Source organism: Tigriopus californicus, chromosome 11, assembly GCF_007210705.1.
Source record: "Tigriopus californicus strain San Diego chromosome 11, Tcal_SD_v2.1, whole genome shotgun sequence".
Lineage (NCBI taxonomy): Eukaryota > Metazoa > Arthropoda > Copepoda > Harpacticoida > Harpacticidae > Tigriopus > Tigriopus californicus.
Genome location: NC_081450.1, coordinates 2,480,354 through 2,504,726, shown reverse-complemented (window position 1 = coordinate 2,504,726; position 24,373 = coordinate 2,480,354). Strand labels below are relative to the sequence as shown.

At 38.9% G+C, this 24,373-nt stretch overlaps 2 protein-coding genes across 3 annotated transcripts in view; both read right to left on the bottom strand.

Annotated features, from left to right (window-relative positions):
• The window catches only part of LOC131891080 (uncharacterized), a 1,139-nt gene extending 570 nt beyond the window's left edge, over positions 1-569 (bottom strand). The window contains exons 1-2 of one of the 2 annotated variants that reach the window (XM_059240581.1): positions 316-569; positions 171-240 (exon numbers count right to left, since the gene is read on the bottom strand). In XM_059240581.1, the coding sequence (XP_059096564.1) occupies positions 171-240; positions 316-503 (258 nt within the window). In that variant the 5' untranslated portion in view covers positions 504-569. The remainder of the gene's footprint in view (positions 1-170; positions 241-315) is intronic. The other variant, XM_059240582.1, reaches the window with a different exon arrangement.
• A 771-nt stretch (positions 570-1,340) lies between these two features.
• The window catches only part of LOC131890680 (uncharacterized), a 43,673-nt gene continuing 20,640 nt past the window's right edge, over positions 1,341-24,373 (bottom strand). The window contains exons 6-10 of the mRNA XM_059240084.1: positions 13,351-13,690; positions 12,213-12,425; positions 9,712-9,851; positions 4,081-4,354; positions 1,341-1,710 (exon numbers count right to left, since the gene is read on the bottom strand). Of these exons, the coding sequence (XP_059096067.1) occupies positions 1,480-1,710; positions 4,081-4,354; positions 9,712-9,851; positions 12,213-12,425; positions 13,351-13,690 (1,198 nt within the window). The 3' untranslated portion in view covers positions 1,341-1,479. The remainder of the gene's footprint in view (positions 1,711-4,080; positions 4,355-9,711; positions 9,852-12,212; positions 12,426-13,350; positions 13,691-24,373) is intronic.

Sequence of the window (24,373 nt, the reverse complement as noted above, 5' to 3'; positions counted from 1 at the left end):
ATGAAACAAGATTGAAAACCAAGAACACCCTCAGAGTAGTTAAGAGCCAACACAATTTTCAGCCCTGACTTCCATTGCTTATAATATGCTAGATGNCGGATTGGAACGTGTTCCAAAAATTCATCATATATAACGGAAAAGCTCCTGCAATTGGATAATAGGCCATCCAGGCAATTGGCATTTGTTTGGGATGACAGGAATTTGGTGGAAATGACTTTGGGATTGAATTGTCGATATGTGCTGGGGAGGGAAATTATTGGAAATAAAAACAGCAGGTATAGCAGGTCGATCATAAAGGAGTGAAATTCTATGTACCTAAAATTTGAGGACACGTTGAACACATTGGAGCAATGAATCTCCTCAAACACATGTTTCACTTCCACCGTCTGTACTGCAGACTCCCAAAGGCGGTCCACAAGGTACCATAATGTGCTCAGAAAAACGGGACTCAACCAGATCAGTACTGTTGTTTTTGAACACAACAAGCAATTGGGGAGCTTCATCTTCGGTTGTTTTTGAGCTTCTGGCAACAGCAAAATGACTTTGGCAACTGAATACTCAACTGATCTGATTAGATATCAGCTGTGATAAACTAGACCATTGTCTTTGACCTGTAAATGCAGTTTCTAGATTGCTGAAAATCATCTTCATAACTACCACAAGGTGTTGAAATGTGAGTCGCCTTTAGCATTATACCCAATGTACTTCAGATATTGCAAAGAGATACTCTTTTCTAGATTATAAATACCCTTTTTTGGGTGAATCAAGGAATGCTTCACTTGACCCACCAAAAAGTTCACCTAAACGAGAGGCAAAAAAGCGTTCAGACAACTCGCTAAAACCTGTTTTATGTAGCGTATCAAAAGAGAGCCTTTATGTAGCAGAGGATGACAATTGGGATTCATGTTCAGAATTTGCAACCTTGTCAACGATTCAGATTGACATCAGAGATGTCAAAATTACCTCAACTACTTTTTGAAATCATGCGCATTTTCTTATTTTAGTCAACAACCAACTAAGAAAATCGCTCACAAAAATTGCGCCTTGTTGGTGGTTTTGGGTTTTAATTTCTTTTATGATCATATCTACCTAACTCTTAATTTTAAATAAATTAAATGTTACATCAGATTTATAAATTTTCTATCCTGAACTGTTTAGGATTTTATAGTTACAGGAAAATTACCATGCGTTGTTTTGTTGCTCTTATTTAGTCTCAACTAATTTTGCAACCCTAACGAAAAATAACAAATCGGCTCGACTGTGCGATTGATTTTTGTTTTAGACGACCTGTTTTACCACAAAGTCAGCAAAGCGAACATGCAAGAAAATGAAAATTCCCCTTTTACGGAAGTACATATGTGTACTGTATATTGAGCAATAGCCGTGACAGATACAATGATGCTAACAAGCGTTTACATAATACTAGTACGTACGTCATATAGACAATAATGAGCGGCGAGATGAGCCAGACTACGAAAATCAAACGCTATTGACATTTCTCGACTGACATCGAAGGATTCGGAAAATGGTTTTCCGAAAGGTTTTTCGCACTGCGCAGTAGACAATGAAATTGATGGACGAATTCAGAACGAGGAAAAGATTGTTGAACGAGCTTAGGATGACGAACTCCACCGGATAATTCAGTCTTGGAACGGGGCGATTTATGCAGAAGTTGTAGTGATCCTTGGTACTTTGCTCGGAATGCAATGTCTGCAAATGAAAAAATTCAATCATTTGAGAGATTTTGGCCGAGCTTTGTATTTTGAAAAAGTTCTTAGCTGTCTAAATCATGTTTGAGCTTTTCCCAGCTTCTACGTTGTTCCCGAAAGGGGCTCTACATCAAGGAGTTTCTAAGGGTGTTCTTGTTGAAAATCATTGTGTATAAAACCTGACTTTGAGGGGACAAGATTATCCTTATTATTATGAATTTCAAGTGCCTTCTCTCTCAGTTCCAATCTCATAGATTATTTAGTTGACAACAGCAAACTTATCCTTTAAGAAAGACATGGATTTCGAGAAAATGGACTGCTTGGAGACTAATCTTTTGAACAAACTTCTAAAACAGATTATTTCCACAAAAAAACAGGAAGTAACCGACCTTTTAAACCTTGGTAGAATACAAGCACGAGTGCTGAAAAATTGGCACGAAACGTAATGCCAGATGCAACATTTATTCCTTTGGACAAAACAGCGTACTCATATAACAAGATTTAGGGAAATAACTACATATCGCGAATTAAATTCTGACAAGTCGTTTCCTTAAATCGAAGTGAAAGCTTCATAAATGTTACAAGTTATAGTTGGGTAAAGAATGTAAAAGCCAAGGCATATTCTACATAGGTACAAAAAAAACAGTTTTCATTATCATGAAATGGAAATGGAGCGTTAAAGAGATTACGTGAAGAAATATTCTTGGAACAGCATACATTTTTTGCTTGGAAATTGGGAACTCGGAAACGATACTTTGAGGCATCTGATGAAAGAATAACCAAAAATCTTTACATGGCGTAACTCATAACACAAATGCTTTATTACCCATTTTTATCCCTACTCATCCAGATCAAATCAATTACCCATGTTTAATTTTTGGACATTCAGAAAGATCTCTTTTCTTTGGGTCAAACCAAGAACATCGTATATCTATCAAATTATCACCTGAAATTCAGGTTAAGGAACAACTGGAAAGTTCCTCCTTTCGAATTTCATTTCTTGGAATCTCGTATGTAAAATGAGACGGAACGAGAATAGTTCGAATCCAATGGCTTTAGACTCAACTGGACTGCAAAATGTATTAATATTTGCCTCTCAGGAAAAGCCAGACCATTCATGTCTTTCTTTCATATATTTTTCAAAGCTCCTCGCTTCAGTTTAAGTGTAATCATAGAGCCTGAAAAGGAAGCTTCAGAAGCTATTCATCATCTGTCTAAGTGTTCCATTCCCGGATCCTAGAAAGGCCAAACTACAAAAGCTGTTCACATGTGACCGTTTAATTTTCAGTTTCTTCCATCAGAGAAACAAAAAAAAAGGAGGCTTTGTGTTTTTTACCAAAAGTATGAAAATTTGGAAACCATTCACATTTCGTCCAAAGGTATCATAATTGAACACATTTATCATCGTTATTGTTAATTGGTTTTTTTTATGATACCAAAAATTATTGAGCAATAGCGTCGCAATCACAGATGGGGGATTCCTTTGTTTAAAAAATTCCAGCAATCATTTAATGGATCCCTCTTGAAATAGTTTACCAAACCTATCTACTGGATCAAGGGCATTATGTAAATATTGATAGATAGTGGAAAACATTTTAGGCATCTAAATACTCACATCCTTGGCTGCATACTCAACCATTATTAAATTAAAGCAGTGAAAAAACTTATTCAAACACTTGACCACGAGATTATTATTGATGGTTAAAACTAAATCATATTTGAAATTGAACTCCATAGAGTGATTCCGTCAATTTCCGTCAAATGTTCAATGGATTTTAGTGATATAGAGCAGATAATCCGCTTTGCGAGTTATCAGACTTGTTTTGACTTTTTAGACCAACTGCCTTTACTTTAAAATCGTTCGATTGATGCACGTAATCTTTTAGTTCCATCCTTTCAGTACGGATTCCTCCAAGTAACGAAATCCTTGAGGTTGATAATTATTCGCATATATTTTTCGCAAATATTTTTTTTCCATCCAATTTTTATGTTTCATCATCCGAAACTATTCAGTATGTTCGATTTGCTCGGCTAAAACATCACAAAGCAAAATATCTCAATGAAATCAAAGCACAAAGAGGAGGTCCTAACATTATCTTGATATCAAGATATCAGTTCTTGAATCAAATCCTTATTTTTCGGCCTTTTCTTCATTGTTCCCAATCCTTGGGTCCAGCTTCTAAAAAAAAGTAAAACAATTTTCCCTGGCCGAATTCCCAAATGTCATCAAATGTCATCATATGTTTACCACAGTAAAATTTGTGTCTTACAATGCCCATCCACGTGTTTACAGCTCTTCAATCATCCTTGTCGGGTCTTTTACACTTATTAGAATGCTCCCAGTCTGCTAAAGAATGAAAGAAACGCATACCTGAAATGTCTGGACGCCCAATCGAAATGAATGGCAGACGAGGAACACAAATACGATGAGAACCAGGATGAGCACGGACTTCTCGTGGCGTTTGCGAAGGACGCGTTGACCTCGTGTCGACGAAGGTTTGGAGGACTCATAAAAACTTAACGACGTCCTTTTGACACCCACTTCAACCCCTCCATTCGAGTTCGTGTGATGAGCTTGGATGGAACAAGGTCCGCCTTTATCCGAGATTGTGGATTTCCGAGAGAGGAACGGACTGGAACGCCCCCTGGAAGAGAATTAGCACATCACATCAGAATGTGGAATACTAAAGGCCACAGCGAGATGAGCAGTGCACACCCCAAGTAATGGACAAGGCTGGACACAAAAAAGGTTTCTTTAGATATATAGCTTTCGAAAGGGTTTTGGGAATGCATATACAGTTCTCACAGCATAATTAGATTCTCGTATGCAAATGAGAGCCTCATTCAGAATATCCATGTATTCCAATCCCTTTTTTGAATTGTGCAGATGAAGTAAATGATAAGAAAATCTGCACGAATCCCACTTAATCTAAGGCCAAGATTTTGCACCAGGCCAAGAAAGTCAAAGGGAGTGTCCTTAAAATTGGAACATTTTGACAGACGGAAAAAAGCAATTCTTGAGCAAAGTTGTCGCTTGTTCTAACTATATGAAGTGGAACGAACTTGCTGACAAATGGCCAGAAGGAAAATTCATTACAATTCTTAAGCAAGATCTTAAGCAATACAATTCATAATGACTCGATCGTCTTCATTAGATTTTTTCAGCTCCAAACCGGTCGGAACAAAATTTGCAAGATTCTCTTCTTTCAATCTCACGTTTTCAAATTTTCAAATGGAAAATGAAAACCAATTCGGCGTCGGGTTAGGGAAAGGCTGTTCAAATTTGATTTTCCAATCATTCTAATTCAATGTTCTGTCCTTTACTTCACAGCAACATGCAGTAAAATATACTGAATTTGGGCAAGGCGTATTTCTATGATTTGTGTAATTGATGCTCTTGATATTAACTCATCTAATTCCCTAACTATGTTCTGAATCTTCTGACTGTTATTTCCTTCTTTTGATCAGGTGTAAAAAGTCATGCTCCAATAAGCTTCTTCTAACCATTATCTCAGTTTCTGTGTTGCTAAATCAATAAGGCACGGCAATGAGCAACCATAAGGACTACATTATCTTGAGACCGGCGTACCGGAGGCAATTGGGTCTGATTAAAGCATTTGGTAAGAGATTTAGGTCGGATAAAACAAGACGTCACTTGAAAATGCTCTAATTGGTGGGATGTTGTCGTTTCTTTCACTCTCTCGTCATTTATGAAAACACTTATTGGACTTGGTTTGCTAAAAAGTGTCATTATTAAGCATCGAAACAATCAATCGAGTGGATTGAAGAAGGCTCATTCCTATAAAGTAATTTCCGATGGAATTTCCATTGTCCAAGTATATTTATACTGCATTAAACTCTGAAATGTATTGTCGGTCTTTTTGGTGCAGAATGATGAAATGAGTGACATTGAACATTGAGAGCCTTCCTTCAATTCTGAGAACCATTGAGAATCCAAGGGAAGGCTTTCAATTGGTCAAGAAGTTTCTTTCGTGGTAGTTAAGGTCGTGGGATTCGTTAGTGACAAAAGTGTGGTCAAGTGAGTCGGGCTCCACATTGGGTCTCCTCCATTTTTTTGTTTGTGAACTTCCTTACCGCTACTGGGATTGGAATCCCGGCAGTTCAAGGTGATAAATTTATGCATTTGACTTAACTTTTATAATTACATATATTATTTGATCGACCAACGAATTAGAGTTGGCTGATTTGACTAACCCTTGAATATAAGGTTGATCGGGAATTTTAGTCAAAAACTTGTCCAAGTCTGACTAGAAAGTTGCAACCGGATCAACAAGGCCGACATAAGCCCTACGAATATTTGAGGGCAGCAAATTGAACAATGAAGGAGCCCGAAAAAGAAGAGAGTTGGACATCATTGTTTTAACTGGCCCGGATTCTCGGGGGCTTGAGAGTGCTCTCAAGACGCACTCAATGTTCCTAGTAAAACATCTTTAGACCTGCTCGAGCTTTTGCAAACTAGACTTACTTCCGGCACCGGGGTTTGAACCCACGGTACCTGGGAAGAGGAGTCTTACCTTGTTTGCGCTGTCCATTAAAATGCTCGGCTACACCAGCTCCTCGTGATCATCGTTATTGCTCAATTTCAAAAACTTTGTTGTAATGTACTCGTACTAATGCTAGATACAGAATTAGTTTGCTAGGAACGGGTAAAGTTCTGGTGGTCTGAAATACCGTTCAATGACATTTGGGACGAAGCTATCAAACACTCCACTCGTAGATGATGGAGGTAAATATTTTGAGCAGGTCTCATTTATCAAAGATTTAGGTGTAGTCCTCCAAAATAATGAAAAGCTCGGTGAGCATATCCAGTTGAAGGTGGGTAAAGCTTTTCAAATGTGTGGCTGGATATATCACACGTTTAAGTCCAGAGGTAGCACCACGATGCTAACTCTGTACAAGCTTTTTGTTCATCCACATATAGAAATGCTTTGCTTTTGGGAAAAACTCAAAGCGTATTTAAAGAAAACGCGTACATTCGCTTTGGAAAAGTGGTGACATATTTTTTGGGTCAATCAAATATGCAAAAATGCCAAAGGACCTGGATGAAATTGATTTTAAGCGTCATTGTTTAGTTTGGGGGTCTTCTTCTCGGATCTCAAGATCAGCCTAAAGAAACCAAGTTGTCAAGGTAATCAAGTTTGGAGACCATTGGTTTCTATGTCGGAGAGGTTTCTCAGGCATTCACCGATCAAGAAGGCAATGCTTATTTTTTAGCCTGGTCGCAAAAATAATTATGAAATTTTGAATGAATGCACAAGGTTGAGAATATCTTCACTTAAAAACTTCTCTGAGTGTCTCCCTCCAGGTGACACGTAACGTATTTTTGTATCTCAAAGTTACGGATGAGAGCTGCCTTCATAGTCATCATTTTGAAGAAATCCTAGATATCCAATGTTTGGAGTTTCACCTCATTTCAAATTTCAGCTCGGCTCTTTGAAGTCCAAAGTTACGAGAAAGCGAGCGGGATGCGAAAACTTTCATAAGGTGGTGATATGATTACACATTTGAAGAATGCCTCTTTTGAACCTCACCATTTACCACAAGGAATCGCCCTTTTTCATTATCGTCAAGGACTGAACCTAATCTCGGATTTTGGTCCATAAGTAAGCAATCATGATGTAAGAAAAAAACCGACCTCTCTTGTTTCTCTTTTTAAAAAAGCCTTCTTTAATCAAGTCGAAGGTCCTGTTATATACGTATAAGGGTTGAAAGTTCACCAAACCCTGATTAAGCCATCTGACCTGGGTTTAACACTAACTGCACTGCACTTTCGAATTGAATCTAGGAAGCTCGCTGAGAGTCCTCTTTTGAATAACAACGTAGGCAATGAGCTCCTACAAACAAAGCTATCAATTGCCTCTCCAAGCACAAGATCAACAATGGAGGAAACCTCTCTGGCACGGAAACCCCTCGAGTGGGGTCTTCATAGATTTACACATATATTAGACAAGGCAAAAATAATTAATAATGCACCTCAGTGAAGGTATGTGAGTTTTTCACTGTCACTATGTGAAATGTTATTAAACTCCTATGTGTGGGGGCGAAGTTCGAATTATGTGGCGAGCAAATAAAGGCCGATTGGTAATAAGGGCCGATGTAGTCAAGTGTCATTTCAATGAAATAAGTAGCCCATCTTGGTAATTCGAAGTACATTTGCTTCATTATTTGGAATTGATGAAGGTAATCCCAGATTCAATGGACCGATACCCACTTGTATTCATGGGCCATTAACATTTTCAATATTCTCTTACCGATTGATCAACAAGTGGATCCATTATCGAGAAGAGGATGAAAGAAAAATAGGGCCCGGAAAAAAATGTTTCAAAAGCTAAGCAGACTCGTTGCAAACACTAAACAATAATGAATGATCACAGATCAATGTTTCAGCCTTTTCATCTATATTTGGAAAACGAGAGTGTTCGTCATGGAAGGAGAGTGTGTAAAACCATTCCAAAAGAACATCATTTTTGCTGAACAAAGCAGAAAAGTGTCTCACTATGCCAAAAACTTTTGAAGTGTACCTAACTGATTACATTTACAGTTGCAATGACTTCAATAAAAGGGTAATTTTAAATGCAACCTTTCTCGTTTGGCAAATGCATAATAATCGAACATCTTAACAAATTCACATTCGGGGAAGGAGGTGCTTTCAAATGCAATATATATTCGCTTTAAAAAAGCTAGTATTGGATCAACACTTAGATTGATGAAAAGGAAACAATTTTGAGCCGCTTTATTAAATTTCAATAACGCCTATGACTGACCTTTTTTATAAGTTATTGACAGTCAGATAGCAGCCCGCTCTCTCTCGCTCGACCTACCATCTGATGATCGGAGTTCTAACCACTCTCGCTCAGTTATCATCATTAATTCTTTGGAAATGATTGCTGGTTCGCCCATTTAAGGTGTTAAAGCAACAACTCATTGTGTAATTTAGATAGCACTAAAAAGCATGGACTTGGCTAGCCAGAAATCGAGCCAAGGGTAGGGTAATACACGGCAATACACACCTGCTGCTCGTCTACGCAATGGAAGCCGTCAGACCTGGAAAGGAAAGCTCAGCAAAACCTCGCTAGAAGACGTTCGAGCAATGCGTTACCTCCCAATCAGTTGCAAGGCCGTTAACAGGGTGCTCAAGAAACTCTTCCTTTTCAATCAAGTAACCGATTAGGAGGCAAAGCACCGCTGAAATGTCCTCTAACGACGTTTCAAAAAGCTTTTAATAATGTGTAATTGTTCAATTTTTATTTTGTCCCAAGTTCAGATTGCGACTTAGCCTCTAAAATTCCCTTCAAAATCATGTTGTTGTAGGGACAGGCGGTAGGTGTTAAATGGATATAAATAAACCATGGTCACCGGTTCGAGTTATTGAATTGAGGAAGAGCTAATCAAATTGTCCACGGGACTATTTCTATTTTTACACTCCTTGATTCAAATATTGGAAACCGAGTGCGTTTTGATTTTGAAAGCACCTCGTTCATTGCTTGTTAACGTGTCCCCAAAAGTGATTTCTACTTACCATCGTAATTCTCAGTTTTCACTTAGAAATTCTACAAATTGTTTCTGGGCATTAAGTTCCAAAGTGAAAGTGGAACCCTTGTTGTTCTGATTCGAGCCTTACCCAGTTTTTCCTTCAAATGCAATTGAACACTTAACTCTTTCACCACAGAACTTTGGGTGATCGGTTACCCAGAGAGTGCACCAAATTTGAATTCCTAGCATAGAAAGGGCGGGTTCAACATTCCTTAATTAACAAAAGTTCCCAAGGCCCCACCACGTTCCTGTAGCAGTACCATCAATATGTAGTCCTTGAAGTTTTCATTTTGCACGAATGCAACTCCTTGACAGCGTTTTATGTCCTTTTCCCCCCTTTAAATAACAAAATGCAAAAGACTTTCCAGCTCTCAAGGTTGCTACCCTCACCCAGCTCACGCGGGCCATAAGAAGCGCTAAAAGGAAGCATGAAGGTCGTGATTCTCACCCATTCGAGGCCAAGTGGATGTCGCTCACACACTGATGTCGGTTCCGATCGATTCCAGACTCAAATTGGGGTGGGAGTTCTTCACTGGCAGTCGTGAGTTGAAACAGAGGCGAATTTTGGACAGGCCGTCGATCCTCACCCTGCGAATGAATAGACGAAAGGGCAGCATTAGCCTGGGTCCATTACGTGGCTCAATTAGTAATGTGTGCCAATGTGTACGTACACCCACGTGCCAAGGATGAATATGAGCCCTTGATATTCTAGACACGTTAGCCATGGCCTTTATTGGCCGCAAATCTGGTTTTCCCCCGCCGTTCTCCTCTTCTTATTGCTTCATCTGGTGGGAATTCCGTCCAGGCTTTGAGTGTTCGTACAGTACAATTTTGTCTGTGGTCATGTTCCCATCTATCTTTGCTTAAGCTTTAGTTGGATTCCAGCCACTTTGACGACTCCCCAAAAATACCCGAAATGCAGAAGACAAGCAAGGCTTCACAGAGCTACTTTGCATTCGAGTACACGAAAAAAATCGTCTTGAGACGTGAACTACGCAGGATGAGGGTAAAGTAGGAATGGTATTTAAATTCCACTTCCATACCTTTGTCGCCTACTTGTAAAATATATTTGATTGTAAATACATATACATTGGTATCAAAAGTAGTTAATCTTTAATATTTTCAAACTGCAGTTCAATCATGTTTCTTTTTCGTTGTAGGTTTAGCTCATTTGGAAAATATTTATTTCGTGTAACAAGCCTGCAATCAACCACAACCAACGTGCACTAAAATCTAGATTTCATTGAAAAGAGCGTCTTCAAAACATTGCCGAGAATGAAAGATCACAAGGTCTGCCCACTTCTAAGAAGAAGCCAATTGTGCTTTCCTTCGAAAATATGAGGTGTAAAAAGTAAGGCAGGAAAATAAGTTTCCTTTGAAACTACAATTCCGAACACCCTTGGAAGTACAGTGACAGTACTCCATGGTACTCGTTTTGTTAAAAAAATTGGTAATCAAACAAGTACCTCTCTAGCGTATTCAAATAGAAGGCTAGTGATTGTGTTTTCCTTCGAAAATATGAGCTGTAAAAAGTAAGGCAGGAAAATAAGTTTCCTTTGAAACTACAATTCCGAACACCCTTGGAAGTACAGTGGCTGTGCTCCATGGTACTCGTTTTGTTAAAAAAATTGGTAATCAAAAAAGTACCTCTCTAGTGTATTCAAATAGAAGGCTAGTGATGCGTTTCGAACCGAAATGCAAGCTTTTAACCTTGAAGGGCCTCGGTTGGGCCCTTCAACATCAGCGAAAAATGGGACTTAAAAGTGCAATCGAAACTCAAAAATTAATATTGATGAAACCTATCGTGAAGACTAATCAAAGCTTTTGGGTCGTACTCCATTCACCTACTTTGCTAGTAATGGGGTCTTATTGATTTTAAAGCTGACCTAGTTCTTTGAAGCTCATCAGAACAGCAGATTTTAATGGGTGGTTTATTAAGCGCATTAGTAAACGTACGATAGTAGAAAAAAGGTAATTTTCTTTGGCACCTTAATCAGTAACCATAGAACAAGGCTCAGCCAGCTGATTCAGTTGAAGTGACTCTAGTTTACAGTAGATCTGAATCACTGACAGTGTTGCCAATCTTTGCATGAAAACCCAACTCTTCACCATAATTGCGCTCTTTTGGTACAACTTGGATCCGGAGGTGTCCGGAATACCTTGACTCCTTGTAAGCTGTCCTTTATAAAACTGCCTTGAAAAAACTGACGTGCATGGCTTGTTGGCAACACATACATACATACATAAGTTTTGTGTACTGTGGTACACGGCAAATATGAATTGACATGCATGTATGAATACCATTTCCATTGATTTTTCTGGGCCATCATGTTTCGGTCAAACGAAATGGAATATCGTAAGTATTACCTTTTCCATTAATTTTAAGGTATTCCCAAACGCATTGAGGTCCTTCTACGTGGGTAGAAACGAAAGGTCGTTCGACACAAGGGATTTCCGCTACATTATGACCTACTTAGCATTTATTTTCTATTGGGATTGATTATGAAGTTACGCATGCGCCCTTTTGAGCTTCCTCAAACAACCTTTTTCTTCATTATGTATGTATGTGGCTTGCAAAGCTCAATAATGCCAAAGCCATCACAAATTTATCATCCCCTAGATTTGAATATTACATATATGCCTTCAACGGTAGCATACGTTCATTATGACAATCTTGAACAGAGCATCATCTTGCTTTAAATTGCCGGAAAAAGATGTTCAAAACGGGGTCCTAGCTAACAACAACAAAAGGTTTCCCTCAAGAACGTATGGGATCATCGTAAAAAGAACTATCGACAAGTCGGAATTGGTTTCTTGCCGTGTCAACAAATTTCATTCCCATACTTCCACCCTTGAAGCCCATCATCTCTATCTCAAGTACTACTGTACGTGGTTCACGATAGGGACCGAAATAGATGAAAGTCCCATCTCTGTGTGTCGCACTCGTACCTTGATCGACAAGGAGGTTCTGATCCCATTTCGAGTTTGGATTTGAGCTGGTGGAGAGGTAGACGATTTTAACTTTCTGGGGAAGGAGGATTGAGCTCGACTCATTCTGCCACTGACGTTGCTCTGAATTGAAGAAGATAGAGTAGAACGCCTCCGCAAGAAAAATGGCCTCGGTCTCTTCGTGGATTCTACAACAGCCATTTTACCTTGGCTCTGTAAGGAAAAACGACTTTTATTTACGATCATTCAATACAGAGCTATGCATGGGGGGAAACAAGATGCCAACCATCGGCCACTACCTATGATGAACAGTCCCATTTTAGTTCCAACAAAACTGTGATCGTTCATTCTTGAGGCCCTGGATTGATGGAAACTACATAACAAGACGCTTGGCAATTGTGACTTCCATAAACCAATGTTGCATCATCCCACTATACGCAGAAACATTGCCAATATGGACCAGGCACTGGTTTGTCAACTCAAAAGAACGTTTCTTGTCTAAACATTCTAACATGAATGTGGATTCCCGAGAAATATTTTTTATATGTACCCAAAAGTGCCAATGGAATCTTGGAACTGATTACACTTCACTTCAATAAGGTCAATGCTTTTATTTTATCTTAATAGCAAGGCAAAAATGTTGATTATGAAGTCTATCGTTTACAGGTATCATACATTGATCGATTATTACTCGCAACTACATAATTACCAACAAAACGTGGCTGCAATTTGTTGTCCATACCAAATGGTTTAACTGTTCAAGGTAAACAGTAAATCTGCAAACAATGCACTTTTGTCCTCGGATGTCATTGGCCACTTTTAGTAACATAGGCTCACGTTCCCCGATTGCGAAGTTCCCAGCCAACAGTCCATAAAATTCGACATTTGTCAAGAGGGCCTCGTAAATTGACAATTGTTCCATTTGGGACCATTTATATACAAACGACTCCCAAACGTCTATTCTGCTTTTCCTTGTTCTTTAAACCAGCATAGTAGATCTCCTTGACAATCCCACATCATCCACAAAAGTACGGCTCCAACGAAAAATGCTTCGATAGGTAGACACGAGATGTGCCATTCAAAAGCACGAAGCATTCCTACATTGTTACAATGGATAGATAGTAAACCTTCAACTCACCGGAGTGTCATCTGAGTTCCTGGGAAGTGATGAGTCATCGGATCCATTCGAGCTGAAGGCTGAAGTCCTCATACTCACACAACGTGACAACCATTGGAATCGACGTCGTCGTCTCTGACTCCTCTTGCGGAATGATTCCATCAAATGGGTGGAGTTAACGGGTGAGGATTTCTTGGCCCCATTGGGACATTGGGCTGAACTAGGTGGGGAAGAACCCTTTTTCCCATGGGCCGAGCCACTCAAATCCCCGGTATTGAAGCTGTGTAATTCGTGGTCTTCAAACTGAGGGCCAGAAGCGCCTTGCTGAGAGATCTCTTGAATGTGGTTTCCACCCACATACCTGAATGGAACGGACAGGTTGCATTAGAATAAAAGCCTTGCCCGTCATTTTAGGGCATTTTCCAAGAAAATGCTCGATTAAGGGCCAAGTTCAGGAGTAAAGCTAAAGTCACTTTCGTTAAAATTGATATGAACGTGAATAATACATTTATATGGCACTTCATCAATTAGCCTAGCAATAAAAGCAAACCCACAGGCTCTTGGATTGTTAACAGACTGAAACGATGTAAATTACTGGCCAAAATTTCGAAAAACGTGATCCAGATGATTCAGATATTCTATTTTGAAAATTTAATGGACGATGTAACCAGGATCAAATTTTGATCGTTGGGCCTGATTTTCAGATGAGCACGAAGTGAGGTCAATTTTGAAAAAAAAACACTTTAGAGAAAGATTCCGTGGAGTCCGTTTTTATCCCAGTTGTAGCTCATTTCGTAGAAGATCAGACACCCACTTTAAATCATCCATCTACAATTTTCTATTATTGTTCTGAGGCTCGAGCAGCGTGTTCCAAACCAAATCTCTTAAGAGCGAAGCATTTATATTGAGTTGGTTCGTGTTTTGCACTCATTTTCCATTAGCAATATTCTCTATCTGGCTAGTCCTATTCCAAGGATTGTGCAAATCTTGAGCTAAACAAACGCTGCTAGTTTTTTTTTTCTCCCTCAGGCTTTTCACTATATTTGGTCGACATCAATCTTTGGTCACCAAATCGGCCACGATGCACTTACCGAAACAGAACGAAAAAGGGCTCCTCGCAATATTATCTCCGATTGCCAGGACTATTGCACTTTCATTCTTGTTTAGGGCCAGGCCCATCCTCATTATTTGGCCCTTGTGTGACTGGCCCGGGAATCTTCTCCCAAAGTTTATCTAAAATATTGTGGGCCACTTTAAAACATTGCCGAATCGTGCGTCAGTGTTGGTTATGGCTGTCCCATCTCTTTTCCCCTTTATCGAACCGGTAAAAGAAACCCCGGATGCGACACATTTTTATGCCGCTTTTTTATCGAGCCCGATTGTCATCGAAGTGTGTGAGAACATTTGTTGGAAATGGATGTTGCTTGTTGAGTCCAAATGAATGATGTGAGTACGCACAGGGCAAAGGGAGTGTATGTTGGGCACCCTTCTTCACCCAAGGGAGACCAATGAAGCCAATGCTACGGCTCGTTGGTTGAGCGGTCGGTTCGAGTTCATTTCTCCCTAGGCTCTCTCACCAGAAATCCCTATGCTTGGTTTCCTCGAGCTTCCGAAGCCTTGAGGGTGGCCTGCCTTGAAACGACAAAAATGGAGAACTGGCGACATTGCGTGTTCACTCGAGAGAAACGAACACCGTCAAAAGGCATTCCTTATACATAAACCACATAAACAGTCGCATTTGTGTATCCAAATTGGTCTAAGGAGCTCTGAAACCGCTCTGGACATGATTTAGACTTTTGATTTGTGTAGAGCAATTGGGCTCGGGAAATAACAAAAATCAAATTTGCTGCACTTTCTTGGATGGTTGGTGGAGTTATGGAAACCAAGAGCATGAAGTTTTGATCCGATGCGGTGGCTAAATATCAAGATAAATTTTGTTCAAGCTGGAATGATCATTTCTGTCTCATTTTGCGTTACTCATTTTTTTCATTAATTCTCTCGCCCGATTGGAAGGGATGTTAGGATTTCAGTTCAATGACTTGGCTGTAGACTGAGAATCACAAGCCATTAAAAATATTTCTATATCATAAACGTTGCAATATTGCTAATAAAGGAAAGAGAAGAAGGTACTTAAGAGCAATAATTCTTCAAAAGCAATGACGCCATAGGGACAAGATCCGTCAACATAAAGTAGGCCTCACATTCAGATGATAATTTAATAGACAGTGCTTGTCTAACACGTCACTCTCGGATCTATTCCGGTTTTTCGATTTTCCAATTCCATTTTTGATGGACATCCCCCAAAGTAAGACCGCCGAGTTGAGCCCACGTTGTGACGTACCTTATTTCCATAACAGACCTCGTTCTACTCTTATTAATAACAGAAACGTTCTCTTTTGGAATTCGGTGCCCACATGAAAAGAAAAAGTTCATTTCTTTGTTATGTTGCGGATGCAGGTGTTGAGTGGTAATAGTTCCATCTTGATCTATGGTTCAGGTGAATGGAAGCACTCCCACATGTTATTGAGCGAGAGAAAGAGCAACGAGAAGGATGGCAATAGCCATAATGTCCAAATATGCATTTCAGCTCCTCCTCCGCCACTTTCAAGCCCGAAACCATCTTCACCTATAAAGTAGCCATCGTCAGCTGCTGCAGCAAGAATGCATGCAGTAATAAGTTTGGTTGTATTCCACACATAGTGCTAAACCCCATGCAAGCCGAGGACAGCTGCAATTGATGTGTTTGGGCTCATTTTCAGTCCCAAAAACTTGGCTCTTTATTGCACCCTTGAGGATCCAATGGCATGCTCTCCTTATTCGAAAACTCAACTCGAAGGTGGAAAAATGCAGAGGATTTATTATTCCAAGGTTAGCGATTTCTTGGCCACAGTAGCCTCGGTAACTACGGGTGTTGAATGTTGTCACAGACTTGCGGTGGAGATAGATTTGGAAATATGAGCCCCTTTTCCCTAAAGGTCAGCCACGCGACCAAAATATACAAACACAAGTGCTTGAAGTTTCCCAGGGTGACTGGCGAAAAAATTACATAGGCTCAGGATCTCCAAATATATTTGTTCGTTCGCTTATGAACTGGATTTGAGGATGCTTCAAAAAAGTCACAAAAATGGCAAATTAAGAAGCTCATTCGCATTTCTTTCCTTCTGGCAATTTGCAGTGGAATTTATGTCGTAACAGTATGAAATGTGTTTTCAAGTTTGTAGTGTGCAACTTCTTTTATGTAAGAAATGGACTATGTCAAGCATCATCTCACTTTGTCCAATTTGAATCGCTTGAGATGGTCTTCAATTTTCGGTAGCAATCGAGGTCGGCAATGATGAAAATTGAATGATAAGAGTGATCAAACATAACACTTTTTCATCTTGAATTGCTGAACATGCCATTCCCAGTAGTGGCAAGGAACTTCGGGGGAAAACAAAAGCAAATCAGCAACTAAAAGTTGCACTAGAAGCAGAGTATGAGTGATTATGTAATGGTCTATCATTATGCAATTCTTTTGAAAACCATTTGTTCAATATGTGCTGCAGATATTTTCGGCATAGCAAAAAGCTTGCAAATATTTGAAATTTGGAACCCATTAGAATTGAATCAAGAAAGGTTCACGAATTATACAACTTCGTCATACGTTACAAAGCGCATATTTGCGGCTTTGCTAACAAATGTCTTTGCCATTAGTTTTAACAAGTATAATCGAAAACATTCCGGAAAGAATGTCTTAGCACGAGATCAAAGTCATCTGGTATTTGGTTCTTGTATCATTATAATGTACGAGTACCGTTTGATATCCTTCAACTACGCATTAATTTAATGGACTCTAACCCGGGCTTTTTTCTATATAACTAGTCGGAATTTTTTGCCTGCGTAAGTCAATCAGCTATGATTTTCATCTCTCAATTTGCACAATCCTAAAACATCTCTGTTTTCATTCCTTTCCAGTCAATCGTTTTAGGGCTCATTCATGCGTTAGATCACACCGAATAAAGAAAAGGCTCATTGTTGCCAAGAACCTTACAAAGTTCGATTCCTAGCCTTATCTCTCGGCAAACTGAGGAGACTTTCGGTCCTTCATGATGGCATAATGAGGTGAGGACCTGAACAAACAAATTGGCTTTCACCGTTCATAAGCGCTGACAGTTAAATAGGGCACCTAAAAGTAATCAATGTTTCAAAGAATGAGATAAGGCTTAGTCTAAGGTGGAACGAGGATGAAAAAAAAAGCGTGTGGGAGGAGCTTGGCGAGTTTCGTTTCTTTCGACTCTCACGGAAACTCGCCATTTGACACCATTAGTCTCTTATGAATCCCCCATTATACTTTAATGTTGAGAAAGTGCCACTTCTTGGAAATCGGGTCCAAGTCAGGGTCTAACTAACCTTTTTTGGGACTTGATTTTGTATGAGACTTAGGAAACTCTACGTCGTTTTTTGCTACTCTCGTACGCAGTACAGACATAATGTTATTGACAACATCAGTCGTCTCCAAAATAATTGTTCCAAGGAAAACTTCATCCAAAATGTCTTTCTACCCATAACCAACTTTCCAACTTGTGGGCTCGAGGACGTCACAGATTCGGTTCATAGATTACATCCAAAGACACACATAGTCATTTCCGTTTCTCAAGAAATTGCCTCCAAAGAAAGGTCACTTTCATTAGCGAGCTCTGAAGTGTGTCAGAGTAAATCCCAGCTTGGAAGAAAGTCCACGGAAAGCGTGGGATTCTTCGACACTGAAGAAGCGATGAATGACCTTTAGAGGAAAGGAGCCTGTTTCCTCGTTCAACGAGGTTAATGAGCGTTATCTTCTGAGAAAATGAGCTCGAAAGGTGTCTGAACTCGACTGTGATCCATACAAGGAGAATAAAATCGTTGGGAGCCAGACCTGAATATGGTTCCTTTTTCCTCTACTTTCAGCTTTGCTGGAGTATGTAGTACAGAAGGTTTTCTATTAAATTTGGTAGTGATCAATGTTTCGATTTCGTGAAGCAAAGAGTTGGAATGTTGAAGGTCCATGCCTCTTTGTCTCTACAAGTCAATCGTGCAACCCTATTGATTGAACTGAAAAAGCCAACAAGATTATAGAAATCCTTTCCAGGGTCGAAACAAAAGTAAAGAGACTGCTTCTGTGTCACTGCACTTCTTGTTAGATCCTGGTCGTGACACAACACGGGCTAAACAATAATGAAAAGATTCAATTAATTGGAGTCAGCCCGATGATGACTTACTAGCTTTAAAGCTCTCTAAGTTTCTTATAGCATACCTTTGAGCAGCGGTGAACAATTAGTCGTGATGCATTTTCAATTGACCCACACTCAACAAGATTTACATCAGGACAATGAATCACGTTCCAACCAAGGATTTCGAGTCAAATGAATATACAGGATGGCTCACAATTGCAGCTACTCAAATACATAACACATATATAGTCCTATATATATTGAGGACTTGAATTGGAACAATAAGACTTTCTGAATATGTTGATATATTCATTAGAATAAAAGTATCAAATTTCGTCTACTACCAACGCATTGTTTTGGAACCACCACTGAAACCAGCACTTGTCATCGGCTTTTTTTAAACCTCTGCTTTTTTTGAACCTATACACTCTGAAAATGTTGGTCCCTTGAGGGATTTAAATAAACAAGGCCTTAGGTGCCCACATATTTCCGACGTCTAATATCAACAGTATCAAAGACTTCATAATCTATTCAGCTCCGTGTACCAAGCACACATGGCCTAGGATATATGTCACACACTTCGTAATACTGTTAAGATGAAGAAAGTCAGCCGAACTGATTAATATTAATAGGCACGGAAAAATAAGAAGAGCAGAATGCCTTGACTTGATGCAACAAATTGAGAAATATTTTCAAAACTTCGTGACAGAATCAGAAGAAACTTGACACGTATAGCAAGGTATCAAGTCTTTCTGTTCTAACTCAATTCGTTAATGGTCGACATGAATATGCAAGAGTAGCTGCAATTGTGAACCGCCCTGTATTTGATGTTCAAACACAAAAGGACTTGACTTTAGTCAAAAAGGTCGAGGGTCCTTTAAGTATCAAAAGAGGGCCATCAGCGAATCTCAAATCTATCGTCGGAAGCAAATTTGTGACGTTACGTAAGACACCCTCGGAGGCTTGAACAAAAGCTCATGAAAAGCGATCGAGGCTTAGTTCTTGGATTGGGTTGTCTGAAAGGCAAAAGTTCAAACACATTTTTTTGAAAAAGGTTTGCAATAACCTACTAGCCTCATCAGGTTGAACTTACATCATAAAATTGGCGTTTGGAGACATTTCTAAATTGGAAAAAGTCAATTTTTCAAGCTAAAAGCCTTGTCTCGGTGTCTTTTGACGACATGATCAGACATCATCTCAATGCTTTCCATCTGGTGAGCAAAGTTGACGCTAGTCCCTAGAGATTGATCAGTTGTCCATTTTAGCGGATGAATGGCCAGCCAAGAAAGTAAAGGCAAAACCCTTACAAGTTAGGAAAGTCCGAGGTTTATGAACTTGGGATTATCAGTTAATAGTGCAATTCGTTACAAAGGGAGAAAGATCATGGTTACACAACGTTCTTTGGGGAGTTCCACCGAATTGCCCCTTTTAACGCTCATCCATCAACGTTAAGTGTTCTTGTCCCTTCAGGCTCTATCCAGAGATTTAGTTGTCCTTCAAGCAGATGATCGAAGCGAAACATTAGTTGATCCTCGGAGGAGAAGGATCCATTTTTTTGACCCAATGATGGTCCACCCAATTTCAACGAGACCAGATTAGGTCCAAATTTTCCTTGAAGAAGGCACTGAAGCACAATAAATCATCTCAAACAAAAGGAGTGTTCTTTTCATGTGTCCTTATGGCATTCGCCACTAAATCATGGAGATAAGAAATCCCGAGGAGCCTTTCATTATTGTGCATTCGAGAGCGGTCCCTGAGGCTAACTTCAAAGCTTGAAAATCGTTTTTCATGATGAAGCAAACCCAGGCATCCTAAATTCAAATCTGATCCTTTCTAGTTGAAAAAGAAACATTTCTTATTCGTAGAACGTTAACAATTTTCAGAGTTGCAAAAAAATCATCACCTCTAAAAATGGCCTTTTTTTAATAAGTCTATGTTATTTTTCGATACAAATCTTGCCTTTTCGGGATGCTCTCTGGTACACAGAAATAGACTATGGTCTCAAGACTTCAGATGATGATTTTTTTTAAATCAGGAAAATGCAAGAAACATTGTTTTAGTGAGAATTTTTGCTCAAAAAAGAGTGACGCATAATCAGAAGACAAGATTTAAAGAGGCAGCAGTCAAAAATTCCTTTCCCTAGAATCTTTGTTAGTCCTCAATATATTTCATATTCCAAGTTCAAGAATATTTTTTTATTGCCTGCGTCTTGAATACTCCAAACCGGGTACTTTCAGTTTGTTTAGATATCCTTTCTCCCTTTTTTTAGTGGCACTTCACTTTTTGACGAAAGAAAGAAAATGCTTCTTGAGTTTTCTTCACCTCATAAAATGTCGTCTTCAGTGATAAAAATACAGTTGGAACACACCTCATAGTATTTTGAGTACTAAATTGGAATTGGGACCCAAATCTGGCCTCATCAGAGAAAAAATGCTGCCGAAAATGTCTTGCATTATCATTTGGCAGTTGAGGGTTGAGATGAAGGGTTTCTGTCAGAATCGTCTCCTTTCCTTATTGCTATTTCACAATCCCTCGACTTGGTCATTTTCTGGTCCACATTGGCCCATACTGTGGACCAGAATGACTTTGAAGTTTGACGAACAGCCCTGCATTTGCCCAAGATTTCAGCCGTTCGAGAGGTCAGCCAGGAATAATAATATCATCTAGAACGCCATCCGTTTCCATTTCTTTGGACTGCATTCCAAATAGTATTGCCATCCATTGAAGATCTCAATGGGTAAAAACTTGGTCACGTCTCCATTCGGAGAGGACATTCCTCGGCAACAATATGTACTAGTCTAGATGGAAGCCCTTTCATGTTCCCAAGCCAATCAAAAGGCATACCGAAGAATGGTAATCGCATGGAATAAGCCTCGTTTTTTCCACATCCAATCCAACTCACTCAACGAAGCTATTGAAACGAATGTGGTGAGAGTAGACCCGCTTTGTCCTGCTTTTCATGGTTCATGTCTTAACGGAACATTTGGTAGTAGGGTACTATTGACCTGGCAATCCTATAAGGTGGACTGGCATTGAACGAGAGTTTCAAGATTAAGTTAAAATCTCAAGTTGTCGATAGAAATACTTTTGCGTGGCCAAAAAAGACTAAAGACCACAATGGAACAAGAACGCATTTGCTCCATTTCTTGAAAGAACGTTTTGAAAGGATTACGAAACATTGTATTTTTAAGTCTCGGTAGTAAAACTTGATTCAGGGAATTAGTGTCAGAGAGCGGATCCTCAAATTTATAGCAACAAATAAAAGTAGAATAGGAGCCTAATCATCGCCCAGGCGCATTTGTTATCTGAGAAGGAATTAACTTCGCTAAGCGACAGCTTAGCTTTTTGGTAAAAAAAAAAAATAGTTTTATTTATTATGGAATCATGAAAAAAAAAATTTTTTTTTCTATTGGGTCAATGTACCTTTCTTTATTAGTAGGCTTTATGTGTGTGATCTTTAAGCAATGAATCATGAAATTATTTCTTCTATCTCTCTGTTCTATCATTACATCAAATCAAGGAGTTGGGTAGAGCCGTCCTTGATCATACTCATTAAAGTGACCGCATAATTCAGTGGTCAGTATAATGAAATAGTTGATTACTATGTTATATTACAAAAAAGTTTAAAAGAATAGTATATCAAGTTATCAAAAAAGTGAAATGTTTATTGTGCCCTCATGTACAAAAATATAGCCTAAAAATGAACTACTGTGTTTGACAGATCAAAGTTCTTATCTTTTTAAAGTAAATTGTCTTCCCCAAATCTTTGCCCAGATGATCAGTCTTTTTGTTCAATAAAATTTGCATTGGCTGTAACTGAAAGCTGTTTGATACTATTTGGGAATAAAAAGATCATTAAAAGATTAAATATATTTTCTTCTGTCATTATTGCTCATTGCCTATTATTCTTCCACTTGTCACTAACATTGGTTTCACTTTGGGTCCCCTTGGCCGAAGATTAATGCTGTTGCAGCATGGAATTTAGAAGTGCTGGAGCGAGTCCGGACTCGAGTCCGAGTGCACCCGAGTCTTTTACACAATTTTGGAGAAATTGGAGCCATTCATAATATTTTCGAGTATTTTAGAAAGGACTCGAGTCCGGAGTCAAGAAAAGAATATTATTTTTTTCTTAAGATTTCGCAAGACGAGTTATTTTGCTAAAACTGACTGCAGTAAAACGCTCGAGTCCGAACTCGGCAAGTCTGGCCAAAAGTGAAAAAATCTAGGGACTCGTAGGAATCCGACTTTTGCCAAACTCGCCCCAGCACTAGAATTTACTTTATTGTTCTATTTCGTTTTTCTATTTTCTTTACTGTTTGGAAAAATACAAGACTGTTACTTATCTTAAATTGGACTGTCTCATTTTCTTTGAAACATTGAACCTGTTTAGAGGGCAAAAGCCACTGCAAGATCAAAAGCTTCAAAGACATTCCTTTTCTGTGCACATATGTATATGTATATTTCTTCTTAGTCTGAAACATTCATTCGCAGGTACATGCTTTGTTTATTTCGTCATATGATGCTTAACAACAGTAAAAACCTTCTCATTCTTTGATCATTGATTCAAATTTGTTTCTTTTACTCAACAACGTGCTGTTCAACAAATATACAAAAATACACTCTCCACCATGCCGTTTATTGTCATTGTTTATATCAAGAAATAAAATAAGTTATTTCTGCTTCCAGCTCTAATTTTAAACCTAAATGGGCTTAATCAGATTGATCAATTTAACCCTTTCAACTACTTTAGTACATGGAAATGGTATCATGTAAGTATTTATGCTCTATGTTCAATTTGTTCCTAAAAGCTGCAGACACTATGGTTATGTACAAGATTTTAGAAGATTCAAACTTACTATAACAAGTAAAACAACTCTGACATGTAGAGTGTAAACCATTCATTAATCGTGTGGCGTAGGAAGGCTAAATAATGATCCCGTTTCCATTTTAAGCTGAATATTTGGAACAAGTCTTTCTGCCCACTTTCACACACAAAGAGAAGTAGTTGCTCATTTGTTGAAGTCCCACTCTCAAAAAACAGTTCCTCTTCCAGTCGGCCTTCATGAGAATTATTTTGCCGAAGGATCAAAAAGGCCACTGCAATTGAAATAGCTTGGCTTGTGGAAAATTCTGTGGTAACTCGTCTGCAAGTTGGGTGATCCTGAATGATATGATATGATTTCATCATGATTTCATGCCTCACTGATATGCCAGAGGGAGCGCTTCAAATGAAATTGCAATTTCACGTTGCATTAAATTCCAATGATCAAAGCACCACGAAAAGCATCGAAAACGATATCGAGAGCAAAGACTTTCAAGCACACGTTTCCTTGGCTCAGAGAAATTGAGCCTCCATGAGTTTTTCGAATGACGAATAAAATGACAATAAATGGCCAATAACAGTTGAGAATTCATTCTACCCAGGGAAAGTAAAGAATTGCCCATAGGATTGTGTGGTCGCATAAATCAAGACCACATGTGTATTTTGAGTTACGGCCCCACATGCCGCAAAAAAGTTTCCGGATTTCTAATACTTGCGTGTCTCAAAAATGGAACTCTCCTGGAACAAAACTTTTTCGATATCACTATCGCAGTTCAGGAAAATATCTCTTAGAACGGCCATTGTCTGTCCACAAAATGAGAAAAACATTCTCTAGGTATGATATCCACGAAAGCAGCACGTCTATCAAATTACGATACCTTTCACTGATTCCCTAATAAAAATACCAATTTTGTCAAATCCCTCTTCAAGTACAAATTTTGAACTTTGGAATTGTAACTGATCCTTGTTTCACAAGAACTTTATTCTACATGTAAGCCCAAAAGGTAAAAATTCCCCTAAAGTCGTTGAAAAA